General features: G+C 36.1%; 2 protein-coding genes across 2 annotated transcripts; both read left to right on the plus strand.

The window, feature by feature from the left end:
• Positions 1 to 332: 332 nt before the first annotated feature.
• LOC127161331 (aminopeptidase N-like) lies at positions 333 to 5,982 on the plus strand. The gene is made up of 20 exons (XM_051104016.1): positions 333 to 954; positions 1,040 to 1,182; positions 1,288 to 1,424; positions 1,561 to 1,687; positions 1,779 to 1,933; positions 2,065 to 2,178; positions 2,283 to 2,426; positions 2,528 to 2,593; positions 2,699 to 2,764; positions 2,854 to 3,026; positions 3,530 to 3,606; positions 3,694 to 3,827; positions 3,951 to 4,006; positions 4,091 to 4,238; positions 4,324 to 4,412; positions 4,503 to 4,613; positions 4,830 to 4,997; positions 5,080 to 5,220; positions 5,318 to 5,399; positions 5,514 to 5,982. Exons 1-20 carry the CDS (start codon positions 356 to 358, stop codon positions 5,661 to 5,663), a joined length of 2,880 nt encoding a protein of 959 aa, XP_050959973.1. The 5' UTR covers positions 333 to 355; the 3' UTR covers positions 5,664 to 5,982.
• Positions 5,983 to 6,827: 845 nt separating this feature from the next.
• Positions 6,828 to 13,714, plus strand: LOC127161332 (aminopeptidase N). Its single transcript, XM_051104017.1, has 20 exons — positions 6,828 to 7,402; positions 7,844 to 7,986; positions 8,277 to 8,410; positions 8,528 to 8,654; positions 8,742 to 8,896; positions 8,992 to 9,105; positions 9,657 to 9,800; positions 9,891 to 9,956; positions 10,051 to 10,116; positions 10,251 to 10,423; positions 10,503 to 10,579; positions 10,687 to 10,820; positions 10,902 to 10,957; positions 11,837 to 11,984; positions 12,094 to 12,185; positions 12,272 to 12,382; positions 12,536 to 12,703; positions 12,799 to 12,939; positions 13,055 to 13,136; positions 13,303 to 13,714. The coding sequence occupies exons 1-20, from the start codon at positions 6,873 to 6,875 to the stop codon at positions 13,453 to 13,455; spliced, it is 2,814 nt and encodes a 937-aa protein (XP_050959974.1). The 5' UTR covers positions 6,828 to 6,872; the 3' UTR covers positions 13,456 to 13,714.
• The last annotated feature ends 371 nt before the right edge of the window (positions 13,715 to 14,085 follow it).

The raw sequence follows: 14,085 nt of genomic DNA on the forward strand, positions 1-14,085 counted from the left end.
ATTATCTTTCCGAATAAGTCTACTGCCGCAACAGTCTTTAGTTAGGTGGTATGTGTCAAAATAACATCCACGTGAAAAGATTTCCCAGCAGAACATTGCCCAGATCATAACACTGCTGGCCTGCCTTCTTCCCATAGTGCCTTAATTGTATTTTCAAAAAAGAATAATTTATGGCCTTACCACATTTCGATAAGACAGGTATCAATGACCTGTTCTAGATGCACTCTTGTACACTGGAGCTGTGCATTGTTAATGGATGAACCATTAGTTTGTGTGGGAGGGGATCTTCCCATGCTTTAAATAAAATGTTGTGCAGATGTCAGTTTCACTCCTCTCATCCTGTCATTGCTAAAGCATGGGAAAAGGTTTCTACATAAGTAAAACTGTTGGGATAGTAGGGCTTGTGTTAGCGGCTGGAGCGCTAGCAACAGTCATCGCTCTCTCTGTGGTTTACTCCCAAGAGAAGTCCAAGAACAACGACAATGAGGTTAAACCCACAGGTGCAGGAACAACAACATCAACAACAACATCAGTTCCAACAACAGTACCATCCAATGAACCATGGGACAAGTGGCGCCTTCCTCAGACTCTTAGTCCAATAACCTACAATGTCACTCTGTGGCCGCGGCTCCAGCCAGATTCAACTGGACTCTACATCTTCACAGGGATGTCCAGCGTGGTCTTCAGATGTGTGGAAAAGACAAACCTCATCCTCATTCACTCCAATAAGCTGAACATGACAAAGGATCCAACCTTGACAGCACTTGGAAGCAAGCCAGCTCCTGCCATTGCATCAATTGTGATGCACACAAAAACACAGTATATGGCAATTCATCTGAAAGAAGAATTAACTGCTGGGGAAAGCTACGAGCTCTACACAGAATTTGTGGGCGAGCTTGCGGATGACTTGGGAGGCTTCTACCGTAGTGAATACTATGAGAATGGAGTCAAAAAGTAAGAGGTTTCTTTGTCTTGTCAGTTTCTTCTGTTCTACAAAAGGCCTTTCATATATAGTTAAATCTCCTTGTTCTTTTTTTAGAGTGGTCGCCACAACCCAGATGCAGGCAACAGATGCCAGAAAGGCATTCCCTTGCTTTGATGAACCTGCAATGAAAGCAGTATTCCACATCACTCTTTACCATGATCCAGCAACTGTAGCCCTCTCCAATGCTGTTGTAATAGGTAAATTAACACTTCATCAGTTTTGTTGCTTTAATAATTCAAATTGATTTAAAAAAAATTAGATGTTCAGTGTTTCATCAGCCAATGTCTCTTTTTGACTTCTAGATGAGGTTAACATCACAGTGAGTGATACTCCTGTAACCAAAACAACATTTGCACCAACAGAAGTAATGTCGACATATTTGCTGGCATTTATTGTCAGTGATTTTGGCTTTATTGAACAAAACATTGACCATCTGCAGGTAATTGATATTTTCACAGGATCTTTAGTCAAAATTGCACCAATTTAAAAATGAAACCTACTGCACAATTAAGCAAAGATTAAAGCAAAGATTATAGCATGTGTTCATCTACTAAAATATTACATACTGTAAACAGATTCGAATTTTTGCCCGTCAAGAAGCCATAAACGCAGGACAAGGGCAATATGCACTCAGTGTTACTGGGCCAATTCTCAAATTCTTTGAGGAGTATTACAGTGTCCCCTATCCGCTGCCCAAATCAGGTAAGAATCTATGATTCAATTGTTCTATTACCGAAATGACAATTATAGACTATTTTTAGATGTTTTACTCATTCCTCAAAATACTGCACAGATCAAATCGCTCTGCCCGACTTCAATTCTGGTGCAATGGAAAACTGGGGCTTAATCACATACAGAGAGGCGACCCTGATGTATGATGAAGAAGGGTCCTCAAATGGAAACAAAGAGAGAATTGTAACTATTATTGCACATGAACTTGCCCATCAGGTATAATCAGGAGTCCCTTTTTCTAATTTGAACCCTAAATGGGAAATGCTTTACAGAAGCTACTTTTATCAACATTTTGTTAAGTTTACAAGCCCTGTAATTCACCTATTGACCACCTTCTTCTTTTTTAGTGGTTTGGAAACCTTGTGACTCTCAGGTGGTGGAATGACCTGTGGCTCAATGAAGGTTTTGCATCTTATGTAGAATATCTTGGGGCAGATGAAGCTGAGCCGGATTGGAACATTGTAAGTATTGAAAGCAAACGCCAGAGCAATAAGTGGTAAATGCTAGAAGCTATCACTAAGAGGAGATGAAATCATAATCTGACTCTTCTACTTCTATCCTACAGAAAGATCTCATCGTACTTAATGATGTGCACAGAGTTTTCGCAATAGATGCACTGGCCTCGTCTCACCCCCTGTCATCTAAAGAAGAGGAGATCCTAAGACCAGAGCAAATTAGTGAAGTGTTTGATACAATTTCATACAGTAAGGTAGTGTGGGAACTGTTTGCTACATTAACTATGTATAATAATGAAGAAGAACATACAGACTACATGTGGTTTGTCTGGTAATGCACAGTCTCTTCCTCTAGGGGGCATCAGTACTTAGGATGTTATCAACTTTCCTGACTGAGGCAGTGTTTACTCAAGGCCTCCAGGTAACCCTTTGTACACTATTCCTTGTTGTGCTGTACAATAAAAATTTTATATGCTTTTGCAATGGAGAATACTTCTGTACATTTACAACCAATTTGTTTCAACAGACTTATCTGGATCATTTTAAATTCAACAACACAGTGTACACAGACCTTTGGGAGCATCTACAAACAGTATGTTTTAATTAAACAATGCTATTCAGCCATGTCATTATCTGATTTGTTACCACAAAACACATGCTCATATCTGGATAATTTTGTAGGCTGTGGACAACACCAGCACCAGTCTTCCCAAAACTGTGCAAGAGATTATGGACCGCTGGGTTCTTCAAATGGGCTTTCCCGTGGTCACTATTAACACTGCAACTGGCGAGATTACACAGGAGCACTTCCTCCTGGATCCTGAAACTAAACCAGACAGGCCATCAGAATTTAAGTATGTCCAAAAGTATTTAGAACAAAAAAACTATCATAAGTGTATAGAACAATAAAACTATATAAGCGTAGTTTACTAGATATTTTAAAATCCTCTTTCTGTCCACATTATGACATTACACATTTAAGTAAAACAGACAATCGAAAAAAGAAAAAAAAAAAGTATTGGGACTTATTTCTATCAATTATTAATTGGATGGAGGGAGATTAGTTAAACGTGAGATTACAGTTAATTGTAAGAAAAGGGGCATACATCTGTAGTTTCACACAAAGATTAAGCAGATTGATTCTGATCATAATTCATATAATTCTCATAATTCTTCATAAGAATTATGAGAGACTTTTTATATCATTTTCAAAATGGAAAAATATGCACAGATGAATTTTTCACAATTAGATCAATAACATACATTCTCTTTTCATATCAACTTATTACATAGAAATCAAATGCAAAGTTCTGCTGACATGTAGAATTACTATATAACAATATTCTTAATTTTTCAGTTATGAGTGGTTTGTACCAATTTCATGGACAAAGAAGGAAGCAGCACAACCCCAATACTGGCTGCTACAGAAAACTGGTGAGTTTTAAGATGCCATTGACAATAACGATTACAGGTTATCATTCAATGTTAATTCCATGTATTTCTGCTGTATTTCTAATTTAGACCTACAGAATGACATGAAAGCAAGTGGTGATGAGTGGATTTTGGCAAACATCAATGTGACAGGATACTACAGGGTTAACTATGATAATCAAAACTGGCAACGCCTGCTTAATGTACTCCAGACTTCAAGACAGGTAAGCAGAATCACATTAATTAAATTAGAAGGTAATACTGTTGAAGATACTTACAGAGCAAGATTTGGATTATTTTTCATTCAGCATAATTGACAGTGATCTTTTTAATTTGATTTCATTTAGAGCATTCCAGTTATTAACCGGGCACAGTTAATTGACGATGCTTTTAACCTGGCCAAGTAAGATCTGATCATTTTTCTTGCAAGTTACGAGTGTAATTTCCATTCAGTCCAAATGCTAAAAAGGATCTTTTCCCTTTACAGAGCAGGAATTGTTGAAACAACATTGGCTCTAAAAACCACACTGTTCCTAGCCTCTGAAACTGAGTACATGCCGTGGGAGTCTGCTCTTGATAACTTGGACTACTTTTACCTCATGTTTGATCGCACAGAGGTGTACGGCCCCATGCAGGTAAGTTTATCTCTGAATATTACATAATGTTAATGTTTCATTAACTGAGCCCGAATGTTAACATCAAATTATTTCATACCTGCAGATGTATGTTGGAAAACAGGTGAAAAATTTGTTTGATCACTTCACAAATCTTACAAATTGGGAGGATGTGCCTCCAGGACATACTGACCAGTAAGTCATGTAAATATACAGTAGTGACAATAAATGCTTAGATTTGCTCTCAAGCAACTATTCATTGCATTCATGTATTTGTATCTGCAGATACAATCAAATAAATGCACTCAGAGTTGCCTGCAGCACTGGCCTTGAAGAATGTACGACTCTAGTCACAACATGGTTCCATAAGTGGATGGAAAATTCAACTGTCAACCCGTGAGTTTCACTCAGTAGAAATCTTAGAGAGAGTGCATCATAGTTAATGTACCATGTATATTAATTAATGTCAGAAACAGTTTTAAAGGATTTTGGACACTTTAAATAAATTCAATACTTTTGTACTTTTATAGATTATATGCCTATTACCTTAAATTAATAGATTAGCATTTAACTTTTTTTTTTTTTCATTTTAAATTTTTCTCACTTCCTTAGTATTAAGGCCAACTTGAGGTCTACAGTGTACTGCAGTGCCATTGCTGCAGGTGGTGAGAAGGAGTGGGACTTTGCTTGGAAGGCATTTGAAAATGCCACTGTTGCTGCAGAGAAAGATAAACTGAGAGCTGCTATGGCATGTGCCACCGAGCCCTGGTTACTGAACAGGTGAGCTGCGGATTACTGCTGACAAATGCATACAACTCTCAATGTATTTAGCTAAATACATGTGCTACAACGTATGTTGTAGGTATCTCAAATACACTTTGGATCCAGACAAAATTCGGAAACAAGATGCCACCTCTACCATCACCAGCATTGCAGGCAATGTGGTTGGCCAGTCGTTGGCCTGGGATTTTGTTAGAGCCAACTGGGAGTACATTTTCAAACAGTAAGAAAATATTTGGGGGCCTATTTTTTATATTTCCTTAAAAATACAGATAGCAATTTTCTGTAACTGCACATCCACTTTTTTTATTCTCCATTAGGTATGGAGGTGGATCTTTCTCCTTCTCCAGTCTGATCAATGGTGTCACAAAGAGATTCTCAACTGAATTTGAATTGCAACAGGTATGTGATTTTCCCCAGGACTGCTTTATTTTTTATTTTTATGACTGTTATCTTGTACAGTAGAAACTTATATTTGAATATTTCTTAATCTATTTTCCTTTTTCAAAAACACAGCTGAAGCAGTTCAGGGATGACTACGCTCACATAGGTTTCGGTTCAGGAACCCTAGCCATTCAGCAATCCATTGAGAGGACTCAGGCCAACATCAAATGGGTCGAAAAGAACCAGCAAGCAGTCTTAGAATGGTTCAATAATCCATCGTAACTCTGAAAGATTCACATACTGCAGCTTGTTTGCTCTGAGGAGGAGAGGAACACTGGGACATTGTTTTGTTTGGCCAAGATGAGCATTAAAGGAAATGATTATTTATTATTGATAATGTTCTAAATCCCAATATATTCCAGTGCTACTTTCTTCCTATGATATTGTACAGTATACAAATGTGTTTAAAGCATGCCTTTTTGTGATTGTCTGTTTTAAATTGTACAATGATAAAATAACTAAATATGCAAATAGTACATAACTCTTTGGTATTTATCATTTTGATATTTGTCTAACGAAAATAAAAACCTCAATCCATGAATTAATTTGTATTTTCCTAACCAGTTTTATAGTACTATAGTACTTCATATATACACAGTATCTTACAGATGGTAAACAATAAGAATTATTATTAACTTTTTGGCAGTATACCATTATTTTTATTGTAAATATGTATCTTCAATTACATGTTGTCATTTGAATCCTTTTCTAATGAAACATATCAAGTAACAGTATTTGATTTTCATCAGAATTTCATGACTGAAATATTACTCATGGTTCAATGAGGAAGTCAGTTGTCAAATCTATAACAGCTCTAAATGATTTACAGACTGTTTGAGACAAACATCTAAAGTGAACATCTAAAGTGAATTCAAGGCTGAATTCATTAAAAAGGACCAGTTCATAAGAATCATTTGTTAGGGAGTCATAATGTGATGACGTCTGATAATAGCTCACAAAGTTTTTTCGAAATGGTTGCCAATTATTGTGATTTTAATTTAATTATTATTATTATTTTTTTTATCATTTCAATCTTGGTCTGGAGCCCTGTTTATTAGGTATAATTTCAGAATATGGCCATACATCTAATAAAAACATAAACAGTTACATTGACTGAAAACATTTTGGATTAAATTAGATTATTTCATGGCTGTGATGCTGCCATGCTTGTTTTTCTGAGCTCTTTCCCACGATTTTCAGTGTCACATTTTACAGAAGAGTAATGGCTGCATAAACATGTCAGCGAAGACACATGCTGTAATATATTATCCTAGTGCACCTTAACTTATCAGGTTATCAGATTCTTTCACTGGCTAGTCTCAGTGTTAATGGATAAGCCATTATACCCTTTGGGAGGAGAGAAGTTGGGAAGAATAAATAAAATGCCATTACAGTTTGGTCTGATCTTTGCTGACCTGTGGTGAAAGGGACATGGTGAAAGTCAATTTTAGTGCAATGTGTGCTGGATGTACTTTCCTAGGGATGGCATCAGTGGCCACCATTGTTGGGTTGTGGACCGTTCAACTCCTTCCTTCTACAGAGCCTACTGCTGAGCCCTGGAACGAGCATCGTCTACCAGACACTCTGGTTCCTGATTACTACAACATCACTCTCTGGCCTCGACTTCAGCGGAACAATCACGGCCTCTTTGTATTCACTGGAAATTCCAGCGTGGTCTTCAAATGTCTAAATGAGACCAATTTCATCCTCATTCACTCCAATAAGCTGAACCTGACCTCAATAGATGGATATCTGGCCAAACTCTCTTCACTTGGCTCCTCAGTGGCACCCTCAATTCAGAAAACCTGGGTGCAGGAGACGACGCAGTACCTTGTCGTAGAGTTAAAGAGCAACCTGAAAGCTGGAGAGCTCTATGAGCTTTACACAGAGTTTGTGGGAGAACTTGCAGATGACCTGGCAGGGTTCTACCGAAGTGAATATGATGAGAATGGAGAGAAAAAGTAAGTCTAACTATAATTTTTAAGATCTGAACACAGATCTTGAATAAAACCAGCCAGGAACTCTAATGGTAAACTCTCAGGTGGCAGATGGGAAAAATCTAAGCTGTCCAGATCAACATCAAAGCCTTTGCAGTTGACAAGTCACACGTTTGTCTGATGAATCTCTTGGCAGCTTTATGCCTGTTTAACCTTTGTACCATCATATAAACATAGAAGATTACTTACTTGGTCCATAAAGCAACTTTTTATGTGTGTTTGAGCATTACAATATCTACAAGATTTCTTAGGTGTGGGGGATCCAATTATCATGTGAACATTGTTTAGACAGAGAAAATGCATACTGTTTCCCATAATAACCCAGTGCTTATTTTATGGTCTGTACCTACCGTTGGTGTTAGGACTGTTGTATCTTAGTGATATAACAATAATTACTTCTTCCAGGATAATTGCCACCAGCCAGATGCATCCCACACATGCTCGCAAGACCTTTCCATGTTTCGATGAGCCTGCAATGAGAGCGGTTTTCTACATCACTCTCATCCATGACAGAGGAACCACGGCCCTGTCGAATGGAATGGAAATCGGTCAGTTCTACCAAAAAAACAATGATTATGTTAACTTTTGTACTGTGAACTACTACAAATAAATTTGGGCCTCTAGTGAGTCTAAATACAAATTTCAGAGAATTTTCAGAAAATAAAAACACTTTCTGCTTTCTAAAGACTGGTTGGAAATCGTGAGATTAATCATGACTGTTTTATTCTATTGGCAATCCTAGTTTTTTAAAGAAAGAAAGAAAAACAAATGTGCATATAGTTGTATATAGATATCTAATACAACAGAATCTAATTTAAGGCTTGTTTTTGTCATTCAGAGAAAGTGGACACTCTTCTTGATGGACAACCTGTTACAGTGACAACATTTGAACCCACAAAGAACATGTCCTCGTATCTATTGGCACTGGTTGTCAGTGACTACACGAATGTTGCATCAGCAAATGACACCTTGGTACGACCATAATTTATCTTTCATGAGCTGTTTTAAAAGATAAAATTCTCACATTTATTGTCCACACAGCATATTTACTCATGGTGCATTTAACTAAATTATGTTTGCTTTAAACAGATACGAATATGGGCTCGTAAGAAAGCCATCGAAGGCGGCCATGGTGATTACGCTTTGAATATAACCGGGCCAATCCTCAAGTTTTTTGAAAACTATTACAGTGTACCATATCCACTCTCTAAATCAGGTATGTTTAAACATCTAAATCATCTCTTGAATATTACTGCCTGGGGAAAAAATAATGTGTAAGGATTTTTAATTATCCACCTTTAAGACCAGATTGCACTGCCTGATTTTTATTTTGGGGCGATGGAGAATTGGGGTCTAGTGACGTACAGGGAGACAAACCTTCTATATGATCCAGTCATCTCCTCGAATGCAAACAAAGAGAGAACGGCCACCATTATAGCCCATGAACTGGCACACATGGTACTCACATTTATAAAAATATGAAATAATAGGTTTTAAATAGCTATAATATGTGTAATATAATAACATTATGACTTGTTTGTGTTCTTCGTCAGTGGTTTGGCAACCTTGTGACTCTAAAATGGTGGAATGAAGTTTGGTTAAATGAAGGTTTCGCATCTTATGTATCATATCTTGGTGCAGACTTTGCTGAACCGTCCTGGAACGTGGTGAGTGACCACAAATTAACAAATTTTACTGCACCTGCCAATGGTTATCTGAAACAACATTTACCAGTCATAAACTTTTATTTACATCTTTTAAAGTGTATTTCGTAATATTCCATTAAACTTATTTCATGTTCAAATGACGAAACAGGCCTTTAGCCGTTTGCCTTAATATTTGAAGCAAACAAAAATACGTACCGTCGCTGAAATGCGGTGATTTAACTCCACACATCTTCGTTTTTGTGACTTGTCTCAACACCAAGAGTTTTAACAATTGAAAAAATAACTTATTGTTAACCGCTTCACTGATGTAAAATTTAAGAGGCAGGACATTCGCGCCTTTTGTAATTTCCCTCAGGTGACCGTTGTATCCTCGCGTCGCTTACGTCACGTAGGGTTTTGAAATAATAGTAATAAAAGGCTATTATTAATAACAATTAATATCTAAAAATTATTAATCATGAGAATTCAACATTGTATATATATTAGAAAAGATTTGGATAAAAAATATTTGCACTCTATTTAAACATACGTATTTATTATCGCTCTCACAGAAAGACTTGATCATCCTTAAAGACGTACACCGTGTTTTTGCTGTGGATGCTCTGGCCTCCTCCCATCCCCTGTCTTCTAAGGAGGAAGATATTATAAAACCAGAGCAAATCACTGAGCAGTTTGATACGGTCTCCTACAGCAAGGTGATGGACGTTTAATAACTTTCCCTTTAAAGTACATAACTGATCATTGCTAGTATGAAATTCGGTGTTCTTTTCTCTGTTTATCTACAGGGGGCGTCGGTGTTGAGAATGCTGTCAGACTTCCTTACCGAGTCTGTGTTCGTGCAAGGACTAAATGTGAGGAAATTACAAAGCATTTATGTTACATTAGATAAATACATGGTTTGTTTTGTTTTTAATCTGCTATATTCCTGATATTTCTCTCTATAAGACATATCTCACCATGTTCGCCTATCAAAACACAGTCGGTGAGGACCTGTGGAATCACCTTCAAACTGTGAGTTGCATTAGAAATACCTGTAAAATTAATTATTTGATTAGTATTTACCTACTTAGAATTACTCAGAAATCCAATCTAACTCAATAATGCCCTCTAGTGGTATTTTAATCACTTTCATTTACCACCTCAAGGCTGTTGATAAGACTGGAACAGTTATTCCCTTAAGTGTCAAAGAAATCATGGACCGCTGGGTTCTTCAAATGGGCTTCCCGGTGGTCACAGTCAACACTACGACAGGCCAGGTCTCTCAGATGCACTTCCTTCTGGATCCCGAGTCTTCCATACAGAGGCCATCCCCATTCAAGTAGGTCTAAATTAATCTACCTGTTTTTTTTTTTTAAGATCTGATTCCTTTTCGTTTTTTTGATTTTATGATTTTATAGTTATGAATGGATTGTACCCATCAACTGGATGAAGGCAAAAGTGGAGCAGTCACGCTATTGGCTCAAAGAAAAAACTGGTATGTACACATAGTTTTATGTTCCTATGACTGTAACAAGCTCACCATTTTGATGCATATATTTTTATGTAATATAATAGGTTAACATGATTGTCTTTCATATGCAGACTTTCACTCTGGTATGAAGACAACTGGAAATGAGTGGGTGCTGGTGAATCTGAACATCACAGGATATTACAGAGTGAACTATGACAATGAGAACTGGGAGCGTCTCCTGAATCAACTGAACGAGAACCATGTGGTAAAGACGTGATTGAAACCACAGACCCAATTCTAATTAATAAATTTGATAATATTTATTACTTTTTAATTTTTTTTAAAGGTCATCCCAGTCATCAACAGAGCTCAGATAGTGGATGATGCCTTTAACCTTGCAAGGTAAAAAAAAAACAGAAAGAGAGTTGGGGTACAGTTTCCTAGATATAAAATATCTACACTACCAGTCAAGTTTTTTACTGTTTTTTGAAAGAAGCCTCTTCTGCTCACCAAGCCTGCATTTATTTAATCCAAAGTACAGCAAAAACAGTAAAGTTTTCTTTTTGAATTTTTAAATGTAATTTATTCCTGTGATTTTAAAGCTGAAATTTTAGCATCATTACTCCAGTCACATGATCCTTCAGAAATCATTCTAATATTCTGATTTGCTGCTCAAAAACATATATTATTATATTATTATTATTATTATTATTATTATTATTATTATGTTTAAAACAGCTGAGTGGAATTTTTTTAGGTTTCCTTGATGAATAGAAAGTTTAGAAGAACAGCATTTATCTGAAATAGAAATCTTTTGTAACATTATAAATGTATTTATCATCACTTTTGATCAATTTAAAGCAGCCTTTATAAATAGAAGTATTAATTTCTATAATAAAAGAATCCTGAAAAAAAATGTACGCAGCTGCAGCCGTTCTAAATATTGATAATAATAATATTATTAATAATAATAATAATAATAATAAATGTTTCTTGAACAGCAAATCAGCATATTATAATAAAGGATCTGAAGGATCATATGACACTGCAAACTTAAATTTTAAAAATACATTCAAATAGAAAACAGGTATTTTAAATAGTAAAACTATTTCAAAATGTTACTGTTTTTGCTGTACTTTGGTCAGCAGAAGAGATTTCTTTAAAAAAACATGCAAATTCTTAATGTTCAAAAACTTTCGAATGGTATAATATAATATGCATATTTTATTTGTGCATGCACATTTAAATAAAATCACTTGCATACTGAATTTCTTTTTCAAGGGCAAAGATGATTCCTGTTACTTTAGCGTTAAAAACTACAAAGTATTTATCTGAAGAAAGAGAATACATGCCATGGCAGTCTGCGCTCAACAACCTGGATTATTTTTACCTCATGTTTACACAAACTGATGTCTATGAACTTTTACAGGTCTGTTCTAATACTTCTATAACATTTAAAACCTAATAAACCTATTTTTTTCTTGACTATGTTGATTTCAGAGTAGTAGTAATATGCATTTGCATTTTTGTTGTTGTAGAACTACACCAGGAAACAGGTGACCCCTCTTTTTGGATATTTCAAGAATATTACGGAAGATTGGTCACATGTGCCCACTGGCCATACAGACCAGTAAGTGATGTCCAACTATTTTGACATCTTAAAATTTTTGTTCCATCTTTTTTATTGGGCTATATTTATACATTTTCCTTGTGTAGGTACAATCAAGTTAATGCCATTAGATTTGCCTGCAGCACTGGTGTAGATGAGTGTCAAAGTCTCACTACAAACTGGTACAGACAGTGGATGGACCAACCAAACCACAATCCGTGAGTTTACTCATGCATTAGGGCACTCAGTATTTTGGTCTTCTAGTCAAGCAATCCAATGTTGTACTGCAAGAAAAACATAATGTGCAAATCTAACAAAATCTATAGGCTGTCCACATTATTACATAGATCTAATTGAGATCTCATTTCCAGGATTCACCCCAACTTGAGGTCTACAGTGTACTGCAGTGCTATTGCCGCAGGAGGCACCGAAGAGTGGGACTTTGGCTGGGAGATGTTTAAGACCGCCACCATTGCGATAGAAGCTGATAAACTCATGTCAGCCCTAGCTTGTGCAAAAAATACCACACTTTTAGAAAGGTTTGACATATGTTGTTCTTTGGGAACATGCAGAAACTATTCAAAGGAATAACATTATAGAATAAATGTTATTTTTTTTATTGTCAAAAATGTAGATACCTTGGATACACGCTTGATGCATCAATGATCCGTAAACAAGACGCTACATCTGTCATTGTGTATATTGCCAGCAACCCAGATGGTCAGACTTTGGCTTGGGATTTTGTCAGGATGAACTGGCCGTATATATTCACAGAGTGAGCTTAATGAACAACACAAATGCTCATATACAAGATAATCGAAAAATTTATCTTGCAATTAAAATAAGTTAAATGCAGTAATATGATTAACAGAATGAATTTGTGTCCTTAGGTATGGTGTGGGATCTTTTAACTTTGCCAACCTAATAAGTGGCATAACCAAAACATTTTCAACTGAATCAGAACTTGAACAGGTGTGTATTTTTTATAGGTACACAGTTTGTACAATAACATAGTACGGATTTAGTTCATGACCTGGAATGATGTCATAAAACTGCTAAACAAGTTGAACAGGTTGACTTACTAATTTCTGTTTTGTTTTGTATTGTTTTTTGCCCTCGTATCTCAACATGTGAAAAGCTTCTGCAGTTTAAGAGTGACAATTCAGCAATCGGCTTTGGATCAGGGACAGCAGCTCTGGAACAGGCCATCGAGAAGACAAAAGCTAATATAAAATGGGTGGCTGAAAACGAGAAAGAAATCAAAGACTGGCTGGTGGCTGAATCTGCTTAAAAACCACAAAGACTTTGTGTATATGTGTAATGATAAAGAAACATTTTTGCATAGCATAACCAGGTGGATAGTGTATATATCATATAAAGAAAAACACTTTTAAAGTGTAAAGAATGTTTGTCAAGTTAATTTTAATTGTTAAATTTAGATTTATCCTGTAATCAAATAAATACTCTGAGGATGAACCACAAAACAATGATCGCACTGCACTCTACTCTTCTTTTGTATTATGGTGAATGTATTATGAAAATAAACTTAAAATCTAAAAATATGTCTATCAAGAACCTAAACATATGGTCAAGTTGCAGACATCATTTGTGACCCTGGACCACAAAACTATGATGTTTAGAACACGGTTTAAGATTAGGCAATTAGGTAGCGATTTAAACGAGAGGGGGTAATAATTTTGTGGGGGTCGAAAATGGCCAAATATTGTACTATCCTAACAAACCATACATCACTGGAAAGTTATTTGTTCAGCTTTCAAAAAAAGACCCTTATGACTGGTTTTGTGGTCCAGGGTCACATTTAGTTTTGTTGACATTCTAAAAACTTATATTTTGCCTTAAATGTAAGACGTAATATATAGCATCGCAAAGAAAACCCACACTACAAAAATTGACAGTATTG

The sequence above is a fragment of the Labeo rohita genome, unplaced genomic scaffold (genome assembly GCF_022985175.1).
Source record: "Labeo rohita strain BAU-BD-2019 unplaced genomic scaffold, IGBB_LRoh.1.0 scaffold_617, whole genome shotgun sequence".
NCBI classification, from domain to species: Eukaryota; Metazoa; Chordata; class Actinopteri; order Cypriniformes; family Cyprinidae; genus Labeo; species Labeo rohita.

Bases quoted from the DNA above. Each gene is read 5' to 3' on its own strand.
- LOC127161331 (XM_051104016.1), top strand. From the start codon at position 356: ATGGGAAAAGGTTTCTACATAAGTAAAACTGTTGGGATAGTAGGGCTT. The intron at 2,427-2,527 runs GTAGTGTGGGAA...CTCTTCCTCTAG, and splicing joins ATACAATTTCATACAGTAAG to GGGGCATCAGTACTTAGGAT. The intron at 4,614-4,829 runs GTGAGTTTCACT...TCACTTCCTTAG, and splicing joins GAAAATTCAACTGTCAACCC to TATTAAGGCCAACTTGAGGT.
- LOC127161332 (XM_051104017.1), top strand. From the start codon at position 6,873: ATGGTGAAAGTCAATTTTAGTGCAATGTGTGCTGGATGTACTTTCCTA. The intron at 9,801-9,890 runs GTGATGGACGTT...GTTTATCTACAG, and splicing joins ATACGGTCTCCTACAGCAAG to GGGGCGTCGGTGTTGAGAAT. The intron at 12,383-12,535 runs GTGAGTTTACTC...TCTCATTTCCAG, and splicing joins GACCAACCAAACCACAATCC to GATTCACCCCAACTTGAGGT.